The sequence below is a fragment of the Myotis yumanensis genome, unplaced genomic scaffold (assembly GCF_028538775.1).
Source record: "Myotis yumanensis isolate MYYU_CA2020_CCGP unplaced genomic scaffold, mMyoYum1.0.hap1 SCAF_12, whole genome shotgun sequence".
NCBI classification, from domain to species: domain Eukaryota; kingdom Metazoa; phylum Chordata; class Mammalia; order Chiroptera; family Vespertilionidae; genus Myotis; species Myotis yumanensis.
In genome coordinates, this window is record NW_027223763.1 from 41,559,927 (window position 1) to 41,583,392 (window position 23,466).

The 23,466-nt window shown below is 39.5% G+C and overlaps 1 protein-coding gene across 5 annotated transcripts in view; it reads left to right on the forward strand.

Annotated features, from left to right (window-relative positions):
- The window catches only part of CEMIP2 (cell migration inducing hyaluronidase 2), a 91,700-nt gene that overhangs the window by 47,209 nt on the left and 21,025 nt on the right, over positions 1 to 23,466 (forward strand). For 4 of the 5 annotated variants that reach the window (XM_070431505.1, XM_070431504.1, XM_070431506.1 and 1 more), the window contains 12 exons: positions 340 to 528; positions 2,249 to 2,418; positions 4,178 to 4,390; positions 4,722 to 4,927; positions 5,067 to 5,136; positions 8,901 to 9,029; positions 11,450 to 11,538; positions 17,045 to 17,176; positions 18,449 to 18,484; positions 19,318 to 19,473; positions 21,667 to 21,844; positions 23,239 to 23,454. In XM_070431505.1, coding sequence (XP_070287606.1) covers positions 340 to 528; positions 2,249 to 2,418; positions 4,178 to 4,390; positions 4,722 to 4,927; positions 5,067 to 5,136; positions 8,901 to 9,029; positions 11,450 to 11,538; positions 17,045 to 17,176; positions 18,449 to 18,484; positions 19,318 to 19,473; positions 21,667 to 21,844; positions 23,239 to 23,454 — 1,784 coding nt within the window. Of the gene's footprint in view, positions 1 to 339; positions 529 to 2,248; positions 2,419 to 2,651; positions 2,700 to 4,177; positions 4,391 to 4,721; positions 4,928 to 5,066; positions 5,137 to 8,900; positions 9,030 to 11,449; positions 11,539 to 17,044; positions 17,177 to 18,448; positions 18,485 to 19,317; positions 19,474 to 21,666; positions 21,845 to 23,238; positions 23,455 to 23,466 lie in introns of those variants that run through there. The other variant, XM_070431507.1, reaches the window with a different exon arrangement.

The window sequence follows — 23,466 nt, forward strand, 5'->3', positions numbered from 1 at the left end:
CTTTAGAGCAGCGGTCGCCAACCGGTGGTCCGGACCCCTGGTGGTCCGTGAGGTCCGAAAGGTTGGCGACCGCTGCGTTAGAGTCACTGTCTTAAAGGAGCACCCCATCAGCATGTTACATTCTGGTCAGGGGTGGATGGGCCTTCTCCTCATGGCAGGGATCTGTGTTTGCATCTTTCACTCATTAATATCTACAGAGTGACTTCCACATGGTGACCATTAGTAAAAATGTGCTGACTTGTGTTTATCGTGACTGTCGATTTGTTCATCAGTGAGAGGGTCCACATTAGGAGGAAAAAAACTTCCGCTAATGCATCGCTTTCTTTCTTTCTGGTTTAGGTGTTTCTCTTTCAGGTTTCCGGGTGGAAGTCGTGGATGGCGTGAAGCTTCACCTGCTTGATGACGTCGGTAGCTGGAAACCCGGAGACCAGATCGTGGTTGCAAGCACAGACTACTCCATGTACCAGGCCGAGGAGTTCACGCTGCTCCCCTGTCCCGAGTGCAGCCGTTTCCAGGTCAAAGTCAAAGGTATCCAGCTGCGCAGAATGCTTTTTTGGGAAACACTCTTTTCTTGGGATTTGATTCCTGGAGTTATATGTTCCCCCCCACCCCAATCACCACCATCACCATCATCACCATGTTTCATGCCTGTTCCATTGTTTAATAAAAGATGAAGACATGGTGGATCACTTGTTTTCTAAGGTCCTTTCCAACATCTTTTTAAACTGTCAAGTAATAGTAAACCCAGCCATTCGACTAGATTCATTTTTTAATGGAAATTTATCTTCTTAATTAAAAAAAAAAACCTGTGGTTTTTGAGTGCCTACTTCCTCCGAAAAGAGTAGATTTTATTAATATTTAAAATGGGCCGAAACTGGTTTGGCTCAGTGGATAGAGCGTCGGCCTGCAGACTGAAAGGTCCCAGGTTCGATTCCGGTCAAGGGCATGTGCCTGGGTTGTGGGCACATCCCCAGTGGGGAGTGTGCTGGAGGCAGCTGGTCGATGCTTCTCTCTCATCGATGTTTCTAACTCTCTGTCTCTCTCCCTTCCTCTCTGTAAAAAATCAATAAAATATATAAAAAAAAAAAATGGAACCAAAAAGGTATTTTAAGAAGACTATATTCCCTATCATAATTTTCACTTGTACATCTTTTGAGGGAGAGCAGAGCCCAATAGGATTGTCACTGTAAACTGTTTAGAAAGAATGGCTGACATTTGTTGGTTACTTATTCTGAGCCTGACAGTCGGCAGAGCTTCTTCATGCATTGCCTCAGTTAGGAGTTTCATTGTGTATTTCACTTGTTGTATTGCTTTCCTTGCTTCTGTACTCAAAAACTTACAGTAACTATTTGATAAGTACTCACTCAGTGAGTGATTTAGAGCTTTGGCGTTTAAGGGAAACTTTTTTGCTTTAAAATAAAGCAGGATGATTGGCTCGCTTGGCACTTTTCCTCTGTGTTTCAGTGTTGTACTTTTCCTTCTTGATAACACAGGGCATAAGCCGAAAACAGAAAAACGCAGAAAACTACGATACCATCTGGCATTGATTTTGTTTGGAAATTCCCACTGCTGTTAACAAGTCTACATGATAATGAATCTCCATGATCTCAACTCCTTGATTTACTTTTATTTTCTCCCTTGAGTTTATATAATAAAAACATCAGAGAGGAGCTCATTATTAAAGAGTTTCTAAATTTCCAATCAAAGTGGGAACTTAAAAGAATGCATAATATTAAAATAGAAAGAGGTAGGAAAGAAAAGATGGTAGTTTTTGTGCTATTAATGTGCAAATGCAGACTACTTCAGCTTTGAAGTAGAAACAAAAACAACTCACACCCTGTTATCAACATCAATAAAACCATTAGTTTTTCTGGACTCACCGTACATTTGGTTTTTCATGTGTCCTCACGGGGGTGGGACAAAAGCATATGGACAAGGAGAGAGAATATGGATTCTTCAGTAGATTCCAGATTATTGTTTCCAGATTAAGGGAGGATTGAGCTACTTCAGGGAGGAGCAAACTCTGTGTGTGGATTTGACAGTTGGTCAAATTGGGTGGGTGATTCAACCAGATAATCACTAATACCCTTCCTGGAATTCTGTGGTTCTGAGGTATTAAACTTGGATGGAAGTGGACAGTAACATTTGATAATATCTTGGGGTTACAGAATAACGCGACTGTCTTTTTGACATAAGTTCCATGTTTTCTTTGTTCTAATATTATTTTTCCCTTGCCCACATCAACCAGAAACCCCGCAGTTCCTGCACATGGGTGAGATCATAGATGGTGTAGACATGAGAGCTGAGGTTGGAATTCTCACCCGGAATGTTGTAATCCAAGGAGAAATGGAAGATTCGTGCTATGGTGAAAACCAGTGCCAGTTCTTTGATTATGATACCTTTGGGGGACATGTCACGGTAGGCAGAAGGATTTGATGCATTCTTTGAAACCTTGGTTGCTAAATATATTTGAAAAAACTTTCAAGTTTTGGAATGAGATCTATAAGGTTATTAAGAAGAAATCATATTTTATTTCTCTATTGAATGATGAAGAGTAGATTTTAGGTAATTAAAAGAAAGTTTATATCTTCATGTAGTTGACCTGGACCTGAGTTTAAGCTGTCTAAGAATTGCCTTATGAAGAATTAAATCAATACATTGGGAAGGATGAATTATACAGAGGCAAAAAATAAATCTTGGTATGAAAGGATCAATTGGTTTTTTATAAAACATGATTAAGCAATATACACATACAAACTATGTTTCTGAAAAGCTATTTTTTATATGCAGATTTTCTGTCAAAGTATTGAGCACTTTCTATGTGGTAAAATTGCTCTATATCCTAATTATTGGACTTCTGGGCTGCATTTTGGCTACATGTGTCTTAAAATCAGTGTTTGTGCAGTAAGTGGGCTACGCTTAATAGCAGCATTTCTGTTACACCAATTTCTGAAATGTTGGTCAATGTTATTTCTTTGTTTTCAGTAATATGATTGAAAATCCAGTGTTTAAAAATATCGAATGCCTTAATTGTGGATCACAGGAATTTTTTAAAAGAACTGAAGTAAACAATATTATATGCCAACAAAAATATTGAGGACCAATTTAGAAATATCTTTTTCAAACTATTGTGGAAGTTATGGAAATAAAATAACAAGATGAGACTAGAACTGACCAAAATATTTGAACAAATCAAAACACACATTCAGAGATCATTTCTGCAGCTTTCCTGGTTACATTTCCTTTTATTGTTAATACTAGAGGCCCTGTGCACGAAATTCATGCATGGGGGTGGGGTCCCCTCAGCCCAGCCAGGACCCCTCAGGGGATGTCTTAGCAGTCGGACATCCCTCTCACAATCCAGGACCGCTGGCTCCTAACTGCTCGCCTGCCTGCCTGATCACCTCTACTGGCCCCCCTGCCTGCCTGATCACCCCTAACCACCTCTGCCTGCCAGTCTGGTCTCCCCCAATTGCCCCCCCTGCTGGCCTGGTCGCCCCTCACTGCCCCCCTTTGCCGGCCTGGTTGCCACTCACTGGCCCCCCCCCCCCACCCCCCGCTGGCCTGGTTACTGCCAACTGCTCCCCCTGCCAGCCTGGTTGCCCCTCATGGCCCCTCCGCTGGCCTGGTCACCCATTGCAGACTACTTACTGCTCAGTCGTTTGGTCGTCCCTCACTACCCCCCTGCCGGCCTGGTCGTCCCATGCAGCCTGCAGCTCAGTCATTTAGTCGTCCCTCACTAACCCCCCTGCTGGCCTGGTCACCCCACACAGCCTGCTGCTCAGTCATTTGGTTGTCCCTCACTAACCCCCCTGCCGGCCTGGTTGCCCCACGCAGCAGCCTGCTGTTCAGTCGTTTGGTCGTCCCTCACTAACCCCCCTGCCCACCTTGTCGCCCCACTTAGCCTGTTTGGTTGTCCGTTTGGTTGCAATGGCCCCTGGCTCTTTATATATATAGATAAGATGCTACTAGTCCGTAGCCTTTTAAAGCAATCACTTATGCAAAGGAGGAGCATTTGCTAAACTATTAACTGGGGACCCGGTAAAATAGGATGTGAAAGACAGTAAATGTTTTAATATGTATGTAATCTCCTTCCGACATTTCCTAGGAAACAATATGTTTTGCTACTTTCCTGTAATGACATGTATCATCTGATTTTGGTTACCGTGTCTTCCAGATAAGGAAGAATTTTACTTCAGTCCATCTTTCTTATGTGGAATTGAAACACATGGGCCAGCAGCAGCAGCTGGGACGGTACCCTGTTCATTTTCACCTGTGTGGGGACGTGGACCACAGGGGAGGTTACAGACACAGAACATCTGTGGACGGACTGTCTATTCATCACAGCTTCTCCCGGTGCATCACTGTGCATGGGACAGACGGCTTGCTGGTGAGCAGGGGGTGCATATTATTGAAGTAGTACCTCTCCTTAAATCTCATGACTTCTCAATTTTATGGAAGTGAGCTCTGTACCACATGCCTTACTCGATCTTGCTTTTACGGAGAATTCTGTTTTTCTGTGTGAAGGAGGCCTCTCTTTTTAGCTACCCAAATTATTCTCTTAAGAGATCAATAAAACCTGACATTTGACTTTGCCCCTTCAGATAAGATGAAAAGTTCTTTTCTGCATTTGTACCCAGCAGGCTACACTGAATCGCACTTGTTACTTAAACCACAATCAATCTTGCAACCCATGACATTATGCACTTATGTTTCTGCAGATAAAGGACACCATTGGGTTTGACACACTGGGTCATTGTTTCTTCTTGGAAGATGGAGTTGAACAGAGAAATATTTTGTTCCACAATCTGGGACTCCTCACCAAGCCGGGCACCCTCCTTCCCACTGACAGGAACAACTCCATGTGCACCACAATGCGACAAAAAGTGTTTGGCAATTACATCCCTGTGCCCGCCACTGACTGTATGTGAGTAACTGGCAGAGAGAAAAACTCATGTGTGATGGTCAAGGTCTTTGGCTGTTGGGGAAGAAGCTTTGGGGGGAGTTTTTAGTGGGCAGAGTATTTCATGATGAATATTTACATCACCTTAAAAAATGCCTTGCAGGGCTGTTTCAACTTTCTGGATTGCTCATCCCAACAACAATCTGATTAATAATGCAGCTGCAGGCTCACAGGTAAATAAGACCTAAGTGCTTTCAGGTTTTTCTGTTGATGTTTACAAAATTCTTGTGTATGGATGTGACATTATGGATATAACTCCATGTGTGGCAACCTCTCTCTGACATCCTATTGGTTTCTGGTACTACTTGTCTAGTTGAGAGTAGATGTGACTGAGATGCTTCTTCCATTTCTTCTAAATGAATTATGCCAGCTTGTATCATCCTGCAATGACCCTTTGAAGCCCCTCCGTCATCTCAGCTCATCCCTACTAGCTCAGGATGCCTTATATTCCTCAGTTCCTTTAACATCCTTGAGCCTCCCCTCCACGTGGGGTCTTTGACTCACTCCTGTATGCAGGTTCCCATACGTATGTATTAAATTTGGTTATTTTTTCTTGCTAATCTGTCTCATGTTTACCTTGAGGGTAGAGAAAAGTTTGTTCTTCCCCCACAATAGCTACTAGTCATAATTAAAAGTATACATAATAAAGTATATATTTTTAAAAAAAAAATATTTTTATTGATTTCAGAGAGGAAGGGAGAGGGAGAGAGAGAGAGCAAGAGAGAGAGAGAGAGAGAGAGAGAGAAACATCATTGATGACAAGAACCATTGGTCATCTGCCTCCTGCACACCCCACACTGGGGATCGAGGCCACAACCCAGGCATGTGCCCCAACCGGGAAGCGAACTGTGACTTCCTAGTTCATGGGTTGACGCTCAACTATTTAGCCAAACTGGCCAGACTTCATTTTATTTTTTATCAGTGAAGCAATCAAGCATTTAAAAGAGACTTTATATTTCACTGGAATATTTGTAATAAAAAAATTGAAGTTAGTTGGAAATGCTCGATAATTTCTACATCATGTATTTTATCAAGTCATGTCATTTAAATTTAGCTCAACTTGCCATTTTTGGGTTTTCACCTTGTTTAACTGGTGCCCACCAAATGAATAATAGACAGAAACGATATGTCAATGTTAAGTGGAAAAAAGACATGGCCATAATAAAAATTAAATAAAGAGTTTTGCAACTCTCCCAATAAAATGATCTTGTCAAGGAAAAAAAGAAATCAGTTATGCCAGTTAGTATCTCTGAGTAAGACAGATGCCAAATGGAGGAGAAGCAGTCGGCTAATCCCCAGGGTTATCATGTCATCTCCAGAGTATAATTTTAGTGTGTGATACAGAGTCGTTCTGGGTTATATTTAAGTCAGGTGTGGCCCCGATCATTTCAGTTTTTAGTGTTGATGCAGAAAGAAAGCTTTAGCTTTTCTCCATGGGAATGGATTATTCTGTAGAAGACTGACAGTGGTCTCTCTGGTCAAGGGGCTCATCCTTTTGTTAATTGTATGCACTTGGGGATTTCACCTCCTTGGTAAAGCAGCTAAACTCAGCTGTGTGCCTTAAATGAACTGTGTGCCTTGAATTGTTTCACAAACATAAGAATAACTTAAAAAAACAAATGAACTATTTTTGGATGGCAGAAATGTCTCCTGGGTAAGGTTGGAGAAATTTACATTTATAATTGAGTCTGAATTAAAACTGCTAACTTCTAATATAAAAATGAATCTTTAGGACATTATACTATTACAATTATAGCTGTGCTGAAAACTACAGTACAAAAAAACTGGGCTTTACAGCAATATCTAAATATTCATATATTTATTGGCTATTAAGATTTTAAAAGGAAAGAAATGCCTAGCATTGCTTTTCAGGGAGTATTTCTTTGAGATGAATAGAATACGGGCATCTTTATGTGATGGTAGAATTCACATCAGTGATTTTCCCTAAAAACATAAAACATAAAATTCTTATTTGACAGGCCAGAGGCCTGGACATTTAATCATTTCAGGCTTTCATTCATTCATTTTTTATCAAATATTTGTCAAGTCCCACATGGGGTTTGCGTTGAAAGTTTCTCATTGGAAGATGAGATTTTGGGTAAAGATGACCAATATGTTGATAAGCAGTCTCACCCCAGGATCTTTACAAATGAATAGCCAGAGCAGAGATTCCTTCCAGCTGTTTTCAGAAGTTGTGGGTTGAAGATGAAAACATTGCAAATAGTCTATGAAAGGTGTCCGGTGAGGTTGCCAGAAACCTTCATTGAGGCTCATGTTGAGAAAAGTAACAAAGGCCCATTTCACATAGGTTCTTCTTCCTTTTCATTTTGGGAGTTCTTTCTTTTCCCTCTAGGAAAACTGTTCCAGCGAAGCTCATGTCTTGGCAAGGGTTTTCCTCCCAAAGTCAATCAAACCCTTTCTACCTGTACCTTTCCACTGCCTTTTACAAAGCTCCCTTTACCTGTTTTGACACCACAGTGTTTCACAGGAAACAGCTACTACCTCCTTGTTCTTTCCTCCACCCCCAACCCCCAAACTCCATTGTACCCTAGAGGGTTTGCTGTGCCCTCAGTTTATAGGGCTGTGGTCTGAAGAGGACAACCTGCATGTCTTCTTCAGTGTCTGTTTTGTGCCCCAGGGAGTAGAGGTGGTAAATACATTTTCCAAAAACAGTTCTTCCTTTGTAAAAAAAATCCTCACCTGAGGATATGTATGTGGTTTAGGAAGGAGGATAGAGAGAGAGAAAGAGAGAGAGAGAGAGAAACATTGATGGATCGATTGTCTCTCCTATCTCCTGTGCATGCACCTGCCCGGGGATTGAACCTGCAACGGCTGGTGTACGGGACAATGCTCCAATCAACTCAGCCGCCCGGCTAGGGTAGAACAGTTTGCTTTAAGACCCATCTATAAACTTGGGGGAAAATGTTAACTGTTGCATTCATTTTGGTGCATAGGTACATAGGCTTTTCACAATTCATCTCTCCTCTATGTTCCCAAAGGACTTTTTACTACAGCTAATATAGTACTTATTACATATATTTTAGTTCCGTCTGTATTTCCCATTAAACTATGAATTCTTTGTGAATAGTCTTATTGTACACCTGGCATATAGTGGGCACTAAATAAATGTTTGCTATATTTGAATCAGTGCCACACTTTCTGGGCTGTAAGTTTACGTTTCCACAACCTGTTTAATCAAAGTTCCATCATATGAAGATGTCTTTCACATTGGGCTGGTTTTCAATTGTCACAGGAATTAGGAACATTTCATTTCGGTTTTTATATTTCATTTTGACTGTCAGAATATTTCAAACTGTTCTGCTCCCGGTAAGGTCAGTAATGCCGAAATTGAATGGACAGGGTCCAGGCTGAGACAGCATCCTGATTCATGCGTGTGGTGTGGGGTTTTTTTTTTTCTTGGCAAAAATTTGCCTCAGGACAGGAAGGACATTGGAGTTGTTTGAAAGAAGCCAGTGAGCCTGCATGTTGGCAGATAGTTGTTAATAGGTCTGACTCAGCTATTGATCAGATTTGAAGGTAAACAGAAAAACCCGTATTTCTAAAAGGCTATGCTGTCCTGGTCACATGGAAGGAAGGAAAGCTTGTTCGCTTCTAATTCTGCACAACTTTTTAAAGTAGATAGTAGTGGGAAACTTATTTTGAAAAGAATTTTTGCTGTCAGCCAATTATTTCTATCTTTTGTCCAGACCTGCAAGCAAAATTAAATTTGCTTTTTTTCTCAAAGCATGATAGCACTGCTTTGAAGGTGCCAGGTGAGTGAGTGTACACCTTTTTTATAGTCAATTCCTAACCTGAAACAATGAATCGTTAGTGTTAAAAAAGATTAAACTTGCCTGTGAAGTGCTTAGTTTATGAGGGTTTTCACAGAGTGGCTTTATAAAAGGAGCGTTTAATGATCTTACCCTTTTAATTATAGGATGCTGGAATATGGTATTTATTTCACAAGGAACCTACTGGGGAATCCAGTGGATTGAAGCTGTTAACGAAACCAGAACTTACTCCGTTGGGTGTATTTTATAACAACAGGGTCCATTCAAGCTTTAAGGTAGGTTCCCAAGTTTTAACAGTTAGTACATATGATTTCCAGGGTAAAGGACAGACTACTGTGGTTACAACTGAGAAATGTCCGTTTTTAGATAGACCTTGTCATCAGAGATTAAAAAGCAGACTCCTAGCTCTTCCATATGAAGGCTATCTATACAGTTTTCTGTTTATACACACAGGAATATACCCTAACATACACATGCATATGCAGTCTGAATAACTCACAGGAATATATGCTAACACACACATGCTCATGCAGTCGGAAGTTATAATGGACTTGATTCATGAGTCCTCGTCCTCCTCCTCCCTCCTTCTTTCCAGGCTTTAATGTCATTATATGTGTCTAGGGATGCACACATTCAGCGGTCGCCAACCGGTGGTCCGAAAGGTTGGCAACTGCTGCTTAGATAATGTGCTTCTAAGGATTAAAAAGCATATTTTCTCTCTCAGTGCTGATGAAGTGTCCTGTGGGTATATAATACGAATTATGTAAATAGTGAAGTACTGTTGAGGAATGTTTGACCTAATTTACAATGATACAGGTCAAGTAAAGGTCATTTAGGAGCTCCAGTTTCCGTGGTATTTGGCACTCATCCCTCAGCAGCTGGCGATAAATACATCCGGCTCATTTGGTGCTCACAGGCACTTTGATATTGTCGTTGTATGATATGGTGCCCAGATTCTTTATCCTAATACGGTCCACATCACAGTTCAGTGGATACTTTCCCTTTATGGTACTCAGAGGATCCTTTTTTTTAAAAAAAAAAATCTGTATTGTTGAAAGTGTTATATATGTTCCCTTTTTCCCCCCTTGACCTCTTCTAGCCCACTCCCACCCTCCACCCTAGGCCTTCACCACCCTATTGTCTGTGTCCATGGGTTATGCATACACACACACACACACACACACACACACACACGTTCATTGGTTGCTCTCTTCCCACCCACAGAGGTTCCTTTAAAAACCTGAGTGTGTTATAATTTGAAGAGCTTAGAATCACTTGATGAAGACTTGAGAGAGGAAAAAAACTTTACACGGAATTATGGTTTTTGTGAGCTGACTCGATGAACGATAATTTTTGGTGAAAGTAGCATTTCAAGGTGGAAGTCTGCGAAATTTTCTGACTATAGGTGGTATAAAAAAACACCTCATTCCAATTAATTTTTTAACATCATGTATCATGAGGCCATATAGTTTTCTAGTTTATTAATTAGGTCTAAATAATTAGATCTAAATAATGAGTGTATGATTAGGTTTAATTTGTTAAATTTGGGACTGACTATCCCAAATCTAGTCCAGGTCAGTCACATCTGTGTGACTGCCTACTGAGTATGATTTGGGTGTTTCAGGGACACATAAATAAAATGTGTTCAAAACTAAAGTCCTTACTTTTATCAGCAGACCCATTCCCATTCGTGTTTTTGTGAATGAAACCACTAGCCACCTAACTGCCCAGACTAAAAACACATGAACCTTAATTAATCCCTCCCCCTCACTCTTAGACATTTTATTCATTCCTGAATGGTGTCAATACTACTTTATAAAGAATTTTGACTCTATTATTGTTCCCTGTTACTATTGCCAGTCTAGGTCATCTTTGTTTCTCTTGTGGGTCACTGGGTTACTGCTATCGTCTTCTACTTTATCTCTTACCTCCTTTCTTGGCTCTTTTCAATCTTACCCATCTTGCAGTTGGGGTATTCTTTCTTAAAATGCAGTTGATTATATTGCTTTTATTAAAAGTCCCATTGTCTTGACTCTTTGGTGTATCAACTCTGCATCATCTGGCATTTGTGTCTTTCTCCTTCTTCCTTACCTTTCCTCCCTCCATACATTTCCTGTCAGCCCATCTAAGATTTTGTTGTTGTTGTTGTTGCTCTCGAATGTTCTATGCCCTCTCTCATCTTCAGACTTTTTGTATAAACTACTCCCTTGGATACTTTCCTCTGGGTTCTTTAGCTGCTTCCCACCCACTCCCTGCTCTTCATCCTCAACCTATCCTTTGGCGTGGTTAATTCCTCCCCATCCTTCAAGTTCAGCTGTAGGACGCCACTTCCTTTCTTATGTGCTGCCAGACATTTCCATTATCATGTGCTTCTCATCTTGGATTGTAATTGTTCTTAACTGCATGTCTTGCTGCTAGTTTGTGTCGGTAGTTTTGTAGTTAATGTGTAATATAATGCTTGGTGCCTACCACAAGGTAGGCACTACATAAATATTTGCAAATGACCGAATGAGTTCAATTATTAAAATATCAATGAAAGTAGCTGTTTTCATGATAACCTGTGCTTTGCTGTTTATTCCTTCCTGCTCTTTTTTGTCATTGATGCAATAATCTAAACCTTATTTTTATGCATCATTATATACATAGCTATAACTTGGGATTTATATTTATTTTGGTCCATTATTATATTTTCCAGGCTGGCTTATTTATTGACAAAGGTGTCAAAACAACCATTGCTAGTGCTGCTGACCCCCGGGAATACCTCTGTTTGGATAACAATGCAAGGTAGAGTAGTCACTTTAAATCACACTCAAGCTTATTTTGCCAAAGCAAAACTTTCTGAGTTAAGCTATTGTGTTCTTTTCTCCAGTAACACATAGAAAATGAAGTTCTCAAGATTTGTAGGAGGGTTTTGGAAAAATATTTATTCTGTTGTCCTAAGTCCTGTGGACTTTTAAATGTTATCCCCTTTTCAAAGTTGTAAGTTGATGTTAGAGTTGCAGAAAGAGCAAGACAGAGAGATGTTGAAAAAGGGTCCATATTTGGCCTAAAGTAGAACATGATTCATTGAAATACAAGTTAAGTTTAAATATCTTAGTGTAATCCCTGAAAATCAAGGCATACAGAATTTATGGTCAGTGGTTAAAATGGAACATTGATTGAATCTGTTTCAAAGGGAAAGATCTTAAACGTGATGATCAAGCTAGTTCTGGTTTAGTCATTTGTAGTCTCAGATTCACCTCATAGCTGGGCTCTATGTTACTCTCCTTTATAACCACAGAACGTGGTTGGGATATGGATCAGCCTTTCAACCAAGTTCTTTTACATGCTGTATATGAGGGCCAAAATAAATAAAATGTCTCCAATAGAAATACGGTTTTCTGACCTGGAGATTATTATGCTAAGCAAAATAAGCCTGTCAGAGAAAGACAAATACCATATGATCTCATTTATATGTGGAATCGAATGATCAAAATAAACTGATGAATAAAATAGAACCAGAGGCATGGATACATGGAGCAGACTGACAGGTCAGAGGGGAGAATGAGAGGGGACTGGATAAAAGAAAGGGAAGAGAGTAGCCAAAGAACATGTATGCATAGGCCCCTGGACACACATGGCAGAGTGGTGAAGGCCAGGGGAGGGGAGGCAGGGGTGGGTGGAGGTGGACCATGTGGGGGGAGAAGGAGGGACATCTGTAATAGTGTCAACATAAAAATAAAAAATCCTTTCCATCTTTCTGGAAAAGATGGCAACATAAAGTCATATTCCGTAGGAACTGTGTCGATGTTATTTTTTATACTTCAAGGTGATTGACCAACTTAAGATGTTGAAAGGGTGCTAGGGTCTGTTGCTAGACATTTAAGCAAAAGGACGCTAGGCTTATTATTAGAAGCCACCCTGTAGGTCAGAGGGGAGGCAGAGGTCAATGAGGCAATTTAAGTGTGAGGCAGGATGCTTGTGACACAGTGGTAAGGCATGAGTGAGGTCAGGAGAAACCTGGGGAAAGTATACTTAGAAAAATTACTCATCAGGATTTCTTAAAGGTCAAGTTGAGCCTGAAATATTTTAAAGCAATGATTAGACAGCATTTGAGAAGCTGCAAAACTGAGGGCATTATTAAATTAAACATAAGGTACTGATTGATACCTTATAGCTGAACAAGATGTGAAAGTGAAAACTAGAAGAAATAAACTAAAGATGAAAAAGGAGCCCTGCTGGTGTAGCTGGGTGGTTGACTGTCCACCTATGAACTGGGAGGTCACTGTTTGATTCCCGGTTCGATTCCCAGTTGGGGCACATGCCTGGGTTGTAGGCTCGATCCCCAGTATGGGGTGTGCAGGAGGCAGCTGATCAATGATTCTCTCTCATCATAGATGTTTCTATCTTTCTCTCCCTCTCCCTTCCTCTCTGAAATCAGTAAACATATATTAAAAAAAGAAAAAGGAGCAAAGAGATGATGACAACTTATGAAACAAGAAGGGAATATTGCTTGGCTGGTGTGACTCAGTGGTTGAGTGTTGACCTATGAACCAGGAGGTCAAGGTTTGATTCCTGATCAGAGCACAGGCCTGGGTTGTGGGCTTAATCCCCAGTAGGGGGTGTGTAGGAGGCAGCCGATCAATGTTTCTATCTCTCTCTCCCTCTCTGAAATAAATAAAAATATATTTTAAAAAGAAGGGAATATTATTTGACAAAACAAAGAAATCTTTGCTAGGTGGTCACTGCTACTTTTTTAGTTTGAAAGAGTTTATTATAACTGGTATGTGTTTGTTGCTAAGTTAGTATTAATAGAAAAATCCTAAACACAACAAAATTGACTCCCTTCCCTGACTTAAAAAATGTGTGTATGGGGATGAATGGATGGATGTGGAAATATATTTTAGAATCCATTGTTATTTTAATTCGACCTGACAATAAAACAATCTATTCTTAATAGTCCAAGAAGTTTTTTATAGGGTATGTGTATTTGATATTATGATAATGGTACTTTTTCCTCTGTTGTCTATTAGTTCTCTTACCAGTTTTTAAATGCATACATTTTTTTCCTTTATTTTTGACACTATTACAGATCTCCCCATTCCTCCCCGTCCCTTTGCCCACCTCCACCCAGCCCCTGTCCCCACTTCCCTCTGGCTATTACCACACTGTTGTCTGTGTCTATTGGTTTGCATACTTCTTGGTAAGGAATTAGACTCCATTTGAAAGTTGTTATTGAAAAGAATTGATTATAAAAGAGTGTAACAAGACATTTGGCAACTGGTGTATACATTTAATTTTGTTTAAACTAATGTAAAGAATATGCCCAAATGCATTCATGAAGTCCAGATATGAGTAAAAATGATAAAACTCTAATACAAGTGAGTAATAAGCCAGCCAGTGAATTAGACGTCGGGCTCATGGAATCCAGAAATTAATCAGTCTGTTCATCACAGGGGAAGTTGACTCAATAGTTAATCAGATGAGCCTTTCAAAATGTGAAATTACAGGAATCCAAAGATGGGAAATTTTAACTCAAGAAAATTCTTGGTTTTGAGATTGGGAAATTTCATCGAAAAGTGAAATAGCATGAGAGCCAACAAGTACATTTAAAGCAGAGGACAATTAAGGGAGAAGGTTGAGAAGGGTGCTGAAAGTTCATAAATGAGGATGACGAGAAATTGGGAAAGTTGACTTTTTTTTGCACACCAAGTTGGGTAGAGGATGAAAAGAAAGGGTTTCCCAGGAAATGGTCAACAATTGATTTATAGAGATAGGAATTTCAGAAAAAATGAGATGGCTACAGCAGAGAATCAGATGTTTTATTGGTACTTTTTTTTTTTTTTGGCTTTCTTTTTAGAACATTGCGTAGTTTTCTTTCCAGAATTTTTCCATCTGCTTGACATTATATAATGACTACAAAGCTGTTTGGCAGCAACTACAATGCCAGAAGAGTGGGTGATGGCTCCGAATCAGATTTTTTACCCCTTAGATTAGAGTTGTTTAGTGTAAGGGGTCATATACACAATCTAAGGGTGGATATAATGCTTTCCAGACTGGTCTTTCTATAGTCCATTCTCTGCAATCCTTGCTCCAAGTAGCAGCTAGTGGCCAGTTAAAAAAAAAAAAAAGAAAGAAATCTGGTCATATCACCTTCCTGATTCCATGTTTCTGATGACACTTTTCATCACATCTATCTATATATGTTTCTATCTATTCGCTTTATTGAGGTGTGGTTAACATGGACAAAGTTGTGCATATTTAATGTATGTAACTTGTTGAGTTTGGGTATAAGTACACTCCCATGAAATCATTACCACCATCAAGGCCATAAACCTCTCTATTGTCTCCCCAAATTTCTTCCTAACTCCTTTATTATTATTACTTCCTTTTTTAAAAAAATATATTTTTGTTGATTTCAGAGAGGAAGGGAGAGGGAGAGAGAGATAGAAACATCAATGATGAGAGAGAATCATTGATCAGCTGTCTCCTGCACGCCTCCTACTGGGGGTCGAGCCTGCAAACCAGGCATGTGCCCTTGACCGGAACCTTTCAGACCTCAGGCCAACGCTCTATCCATTGAGCCAAACCAACTAGGGCTGTTATTATTATTTCTTTAATTTAAAAATATTTTTTCTAATCACAATACTTATCATAAGATACTAGTATACTCTCTTAGCAAATTTTACGGGATGCAATATAGTATTTTTAGCTATAAGCACTATTCTGTTTGGTAAATCTCTAGAGTTTATTTATCTTGCATAATTAAAACTTTGTACCCTTTGACCATCTCCTCTCTATTTCCTCCTTACCCAGTCTCTGGCAACCACCATTCTACTCTCTGCTTTTCCAGGTGCATTTAGAATAAAGAACTGCATCCTTGCCTGGTGCATGCCCACCTTTATGTTCTCTCCCGCTTCGCTTCTTACTCTCCAGCCAAAGTGATAGTTCCCTGAACATGCCAGGCTCCCTCGTGCCTAAGGGCCTTTGTACTTGCTCTTCTCTGTGCATAGCTCTTCTCCCATCATACACATTTAGTGAGCACCTACTGTGTGCCAGTAACTGGTAGTAGGGTTTGTACAAATGATGATTCTTGATTGTATGAAAAGCTCAACTTGCTAAATTGGTTTTGAAAAGCTGTTTAGTGACCTGCTATCTGCCCTCCCACCCGCCTCCTTACAGCTTTGTAAAACTTAGAAACGATTTTCTAAAAAATAGGTGGCCTTATGGTATTATTTATTTGAGTTGTTATGGAGGACTAGAGGCCTGATGCACGAATTTGTGTACCAGTGGGGTCTCTCGGCCTGGCCTGCGGGATTGGGCTGAAACTGGCTCTCCAACATCCCCTGAGGGGTCCCAGATTGTGAGTGGGTGCAGGCCAGGTCGAGGGACCCCACCAGTGCATGATTGGGGCCCGGGAGGTACACAGGAGGTTGGCCAGCCAGGGAGGGACCGCGGGAGGGCTCCAGGGCATGTCTGGCCCATCTCGCTCAGTCCCGATCGGCTGGACCCCAGCAGCAAGCTAACCTACTGGTCGGAGCATCTGCCCCCTGGTGGTCAGTGCAGGTCATAGTGAGCGGTTGAGCATCCTTAGCATATCATTAGCATATTATGCTTTGGTTGAACAGGTGACTGGATGACTGGACACTTAGCATATTAGGCTTTTATTATATAGGATAGTTTTGACACCATTTTTTTTTTACCTTTTCATTAAGGTCCTGATAAGTATTTTAGAAGGGAGAAAAAGCAAAGGTACAATTTAGTTTTTATAATTAATAAGTCAATCAAATACAATGTATTTTAAATTTCGGCCTTCTTAAGATAGTAAACCCAGTTTTATCTTTATATCTAAGACGTATCACCAACATACAACTAAAATAATAGTTTTCAGTTCAAATATATGTATGTTAAAATATATGAATAATTTATTCAGTAAGTTTATATTAGTATTACAGATCTTAAGAATTCATAAAAACTTGCCAGTTTTCCTGGTTTGAGGTTTGTTAGTGTTTACAATGTTCTGCAGTAGCCAGTCCATAATATGTTGATTTAAAAAAGTAAGAAGATATGAAAGCAATTCTTATTTACATAAACTTATATAAATAAATGTAATTATTTTTCCCAATATTTAATATACAAGTATTTAAGTTTTATCTTAAGACATTTTTGGGTGGTTTTTTTTGTTTGTTTTTTACTTCTTTGGTTTCGGTCAAATTTAAACCTTTTTGACACTTAAGCGTGCAGTTGTAAATAGCTGATAGCCGTTACCTTTTTATTACTTTTTTAAAAAGTCCTTTTTTTCAATCCCAAGGTTTCGGCCTCATCAGGATGGTGACCCTGAAAAGCCACGCGTTGCTGCTTTAATTGACAGGCTCATTGCTTTTAAAAATAATGACCATGGAGCCTGGGTCCGAGGGGGAGACATTGTCGTCCAGAATTCAGCGTGGGTATTCTCTACAAAGTTATTATCTGGTGGCACTGGTGTATTTATTTTTTAAGACTATTTTGAAAAGCCCAGCAGACTGAAAATACAGTGATAGTTTCTGGAATCATATTATTGTTACTAATAGACAGGACAAGCTCCGAGGAAGTTTGCTAGCATTAACAGACTGCAAATGTTTGGAATCGTCTCATTCGGCTGCTTTTATTGGACCTGAACTTGTCTGGTGACATGAACGTTTTCTGATGAGATTGAACAGAAACCTGGAATTTAACTTTATGTAACAAACAGGGTCTATGTCAGAGAGCTAAATAAAGATTTTGAAGCCAGCTGGATTTTTTTCCCCTTCCTCTTGGAAACTCCAGGTTTTTTGATGCTCTCTTACTGCCATTCAAAACAAAAGTTGTAAATTTCACCTTAGTAAGTGTGTTGACTTATGTCTTAACATGACTTGAGGCAGTAAGCATCTCCCTTTTTTCCATCTGTATAATTTTGGAAGTCTGATGTATATTGAGCTAAGATTTGGTGTTCAAGAGTCTAGAAAAACATTGTTTTCTAGCTGGCAGTGACATTAGCTTCTTGGCATTTTATCATCTCTGCCTTTTTTCGTGCAAAAAAATGATATTATATTAAATCTGTAGAAATAGCTTGGGTATTAATGTTGAAAAGTTTAGAAGAGACTACCATGATCTAATTGTTTTCAAAAGTAAAATTATAAAAATAACAAGTTCCAGCTAACACTTATATGCTCCTTGCTATGTGCCAGCCATTGTTCTATCGGGTGGGGGATGGCCCATGTAGTCATTTGGTTTGGCCCTGCCAACGCATTAGGGGTCAGTTAATTAAATGTTTGACCAAATATAGCAGGCTCATTTTTAGGTTGGTAATTTTGTATGGCCCGTGAATGATGTTACAAATATCCAAATGGCCCTTGGGAGAAAAAAAAAAAGGTTTCCCACCCCTATACCTAAATGGTTGAAATTAATTAGTATGTGTAATGCTCTTAAGTGTCCTATGAGGCAGGTTGTTAACTTATTATTTTAAGATATAGTTGAGAAAACTGAGGGAGAGTCCAGTTGAGTAATATGCCCAAGGTCACACAGCTGGTCATTGGCAAAGCTGAGATTTGAACCAGGTGCCTTCACTGTGGAGTCTGTGCTTTTCGTTATTGGGAAGTGAAACTTAATTTTTGTGGTCTTGAAGAGTAAACATTGGAATCTCTTCTTACATGATGTGGTAAGTTAAAGTCTTACGTCATCTCTTTTTTTCTTACAGATTTGCAGATAATGGAATAGGATTAACCTTTGCCAGGTTTGTAATTACTTTAAAAATACTTCTCTGATTATTTTATTTATTCATTTACTTATTACTTCTGATTATTTTAAAGCTGTAGGTAAAGTAACCCTTGATTTTTAAAACTTATTTAATTTTTTTGGATAACATACCATAATGTTATACATTTATTATCATTAAAATAAATTAGCACCTGCTTCCTGTTACCACTTGAGGGTCAAAAATACATTTTTAATGATCAGTTGAATTCATGCCAAAGTAGTAGGTTAATATAGCTGGAATTCCACAGAAGGGTAGACTTACGTTTTTTTGCTTGGAAGAAAACACTTGAGCATTAGATTAAAGATCTTAAAAATTATGGGAATAAAAAGGAAGGGAGTAAAAGTTGGGAGCACATTAAATATTTTCTTTCTTCGAAGTTGGTCAAATTTCTCAGTGGTCTTTAAGAACTGGACTTTTTGTGTTAAATATTATTCTCCAGGTCACTTACTCTCACTTCCATCTTAAATCTTAAACATTAGATTCTAATTGTTGTATTCAGGCCAAGTTTATTCTCCCTGTCCACAGTACTGTTGCTTGAGAATAAAATAATCAGTTGTTGCTGCTAAATTAAATTTCACTTATTTCAACCTAATTTGAAAACCACTCATTTACAATACAATTAATTTGTATCAATTTACAAGAGGTATGTTCACAGTTTAGAGGTACTTCCTGGTGACTCAGTATGTATTAGTAAAAGCTACTGGCTGCTTTGAAAATTTTTAGCTATTTGAGGTATACCTTGCCTTTATTTGAGGGTCAATATACATTTTCTAGGACTGTGTGGTTGACGGTTATTTTCATTTTAACAGTGATGGAAGCTTTCCAAGTGATGAAGGTTCTAGCCAGGAGGTATCTGAATCTCTCTTTGTCGGAGAAAGTAGGAATTACGGCTTTCAGGGTGGTCAGAACAAGTATGTAGGCATGGGAGGAATCGACCAGAAGTCTCGGACATTACCCAGGAATAGGTAAGCATTGCTTTGGCAGTGGAGAGTTAAATGGAAATCATAAGTGAAAACCTAATCCTTATGGAAGTTTCTGTAATAATTCCGCATGATTGGTTCCCACTCTGATATTTTTCCCACCTTATTTTATTATTATTATAACTGTTATTGTTATTATCATTTAGTATTTGTGTATTATACTCTAAAATTCTGGAGCATTAATAATAATTCTGGATTTCATGAATAATTTTAGGATGAAGAAACCTATCTTTTTTTTTTTTTTTCATTTCTTAGTGAAGGCTTTATATAAGCTGGTGATTTTTTCCCCCTTTCTTTCTTGAGCCACAGAAAGTTGCCAAACTGTAAACTATGACATTAGGTCAGTTTTCCCTCAAATTGTGATGTTGGTTTTTAGAAATAGCCACTGGAAAAAGGAAATTACCTATTGAAAAGAGTCCTAGGAAATAAGGGTTGATAGATGCCAAAGCTGACTCCAAACCTCACCACGGCTGCATAATTAAGTGTTTCAGATGTCGAAGGGGGAGCGGGGGTAGACTTTTGGCATGCTTTCTGTCAAAATAATCTGAGTCATTAAAAAAGCACTCAGCACTAGAAAGATTCTTCAGGGCTTTTAGGGAACTATTAACTAATTAATCCATCCTCCGTTCTGAGACACAGTTTATAGTTGTCCTCATCTTACTGGTGAGAAAATGAGCTGGAGAAAAACTAGGGTCAGACTTCGGGAAGCCTCCGTTCCCTTAGTTACACATTCTATGTGGACTTTGGACTGGGGTGGGTCAGGGGCATGGGGGGGAAGCGGGGGCTGGTGGAAGGGCTCTACCAGCAGAGGGTGACCTGTGCTCGGCCCCTCTCTCCGTGTGCTTGTCGTTGGAGAAATACTTCATTTAATGCCACGCTCTGTGTAGAACTCCTGTGAGTAAGACCATGGAAGCTACTAGGAAAGGAACTTCATGGAATTTTAATAGCTAACATTTATTAAATGCTTATGATGTATCAGGCCCCCTTCTGGATACTTTATTATTCACTTAATCCTCACAGAGCCCAATGGGATAGGTATTGTTATCATCCCTCTTTATAAATAACTTAAGAAAGGTAGCTGAGGTGGGATTTCAGCCCTGTTACTTGGGCTTCAATGCTGTGCTTTTCACATTTAGGCTATAGCTGCCTCTTTTAAGTGTAGATAAAAGAAGAGCTGTATGGGTTGGGGTATGGGCTGCAGTATGATGACAGCCAAGTCAATTTCATTCTTTTTATTTTACATTGGCCTCCAGTTTTATTTCAAAATGCTTGTTGCTTCCTTGCTAAGGAAGATTCTCCAGAACAGATTCCTCATTGGTCAATGGATCCAGTTTTTATTTTACTGTGTGTGTACAACCTTTTCTAGGGAAGAGAACCATTTTGGGATATATCCTTAGAGATACATGCAGATGCATAGACTGTTAGTAAAGCCCTTTGATTTTGTTGCTAGCATATATTGTAAAACACTGCCAAGTTGTAATCTAATTTGTTGCTGTAGAAATCCTCTGCAGTGCCATCAAAGAATTTAAATGTGGAGAAAACTAAGGGATACAGAATGTTGTGGGTTTTGTACATTAATTATGGTTAATAATATATGATTAAGGAGTCTGTGTTTGAACAGAAAGGAGGACAATGAATAAAACCAATTTCTCAATCTAGCTAGCCTTTTTGACATCAAAAGCCTTCAGGAATTATACTTTCATACTTTTAAGCATATCATTTCACCTTATTACTGTCATTTAGAGGCTTGAGAGGAGGTTCTCTCTGTTTAAGCACAGTTTCATTTTAGTTCTCACATTAGAGATTTTGGAACCAAAACTAAAGTATATAAGTTACCAGGTAAAAGGTCTTAACTGGTGGACTCAAGGAAGCAAAAGTCACCTCTTCAGAGAAGCCTCCATTCTCTCTAAGATAGCTTCTCTCCCACCCAACCTAATGTATTACTATGTGTTGTCTCCATAGCACTTATCTGTAATTATCCTTTGTTTTCCTTTTTGCCTTTCCCACTACAGTGTACATTGCAGTTGATCAGGCATCTTGTCTTGGTTACCACGGTATTCTAGAATTGCGTTTTGTGTGTACAGAATAGTCACCTGTCTTTATAAAACAAGTATGTCAGTGAAGTGCTGCTAAGGGGACGGGTCCATGTGCATTAAACAAACTCTTGTTTTTCAACAGGACATTCCCAATTAGAGGCTTTCAGATTTACGATGGGCCCATTCATCTCACCAGGTGCACTTTCAAAAAATATGTGCCAACTCCAGATAGGTATACCAGTGCTATTGGCTTCCTCATGAAGAATCCCTGGCAGATAACCCCCAGAAATAACCTCTCCCTTGTGAAGTTTGGTCCACATGTAAGTATGTCCTTTTGGTTCCTATATAGTTACTGTGGTGGGAGGAGGAGGGGTAGCACATCCCCAAAGACAAAGACAGAAAGTCTTTATGACTGGGGGGGAGGGGGGGAGAGAAATATACGCAAAAGAAAGTCTTAAAATTTATTATTCTTTCTGTCCTGTTGAGTTCAAGGTGAGAATAGAAGTCCCAGATGACCTGGGGTATTTTTTAACATTCAAGTGATACCTTGGAAAGGAAAATAACCTAAATTGGTGGCCGGGATTGTAGCATCTCATAAGAACAAGAGGACAAGGTTTGGGGAAATTCAGTGTAATGATCCAAGAAGAGATTTGCGATCTGCCTGGAATTGTACTTGTCTAGGTCTACTCTGGGGAACTTCAGGAGAAGAAGAGGAATACTGGGTGGTGTGAAACAAATTATTTTATTGACAGGCTTTCCTAGCCTCTGGCAGAGGGTGACCTGTGCTTGGCTCCTCTCCCCTGTGCCTGTTGTTGGGAAATAGTGAATGTCATTCTCTGCTAAGCTGAGTGTAGAACTCCTGTAAGACCACGGAAGCTACTGGGAAAGGCACTGCATGGAATTTTAATAGCTGACATTTATTAAATGTTTATGACATAGCAGACCCTGTTCTAAATACTTTATTATTCACACTAAGGAAATACTTAGACTGTGTTTTAACTGGGAAGTAGGAGAAGACATATGAACAAGTAACTAAAGCACTTGAAGAAAAAGAAGATGATTAACTAGTTGAAGTTAGAACTTATAATAGATTTTTATTTAATTAAGATAATTTACATACAGAAAAATGAACACATCGTAAATGTAACATTGATAATTTAAAAAAATATTTATTTATTGTTGACAGTATTACAGATATTCCTTCTCTCCCTCTCTCCCCACTTTGCTCCCACCACCTGCTTCCTGCCCCAGCCCAGGCCCTTACCACTCTATTGTCTGTGTTCACGGGCAATGTATATATGCATAGAAGTTCTTTGGTTAATCTCTTACCATCCCCTAAAGTTTATAATTTGTAACAAATGTGTATGACTGCTTAATTCCCTTTCCCACAGTTCTAATTTCTCTTATTGCAGATTAGTTTTGTCTGGAGAGCAGGTAATAGTTTTAACTGGAAGAAAGGGAAACCACCAAAGATGAAATTTCACATTTGCTGCTTGACCTCCACAAGGCTTTGGAAAAATGTTCCCCCCAGGCATGTCATAACTAATGGACATCTTTGATTGACTGGGTGCCTTGATTGACAACTATGAACTGTCAGGGCTGTTTTAATCTCCATGCAGTTGGAATGGATATGCAGGAGGATCCTTTCAGGGGGTGCTGACTAAGACGGCAGGAGCCCTCATTTGGTGAATTCCTTGTTTTTCACTGCCCTCAGGTCTCTCTGAATGTCTTCTTTGGAAAGCCTGGCCCCTGGTTTGAAGATTGTGAGCTGGATGGTGATAAGAACTCCATATTCCACGACACTGATGGCTCTGTGACAGGATACAAGGACGCTTACGTGGGAAGAATTGACAACTACCTGATCCGCCATCCTAGCTGTGTGAACATTACCAAATGGAACGCGGTGATCTGCAGTGGGAGCTACGCCCAGGTAGGCCAGGAT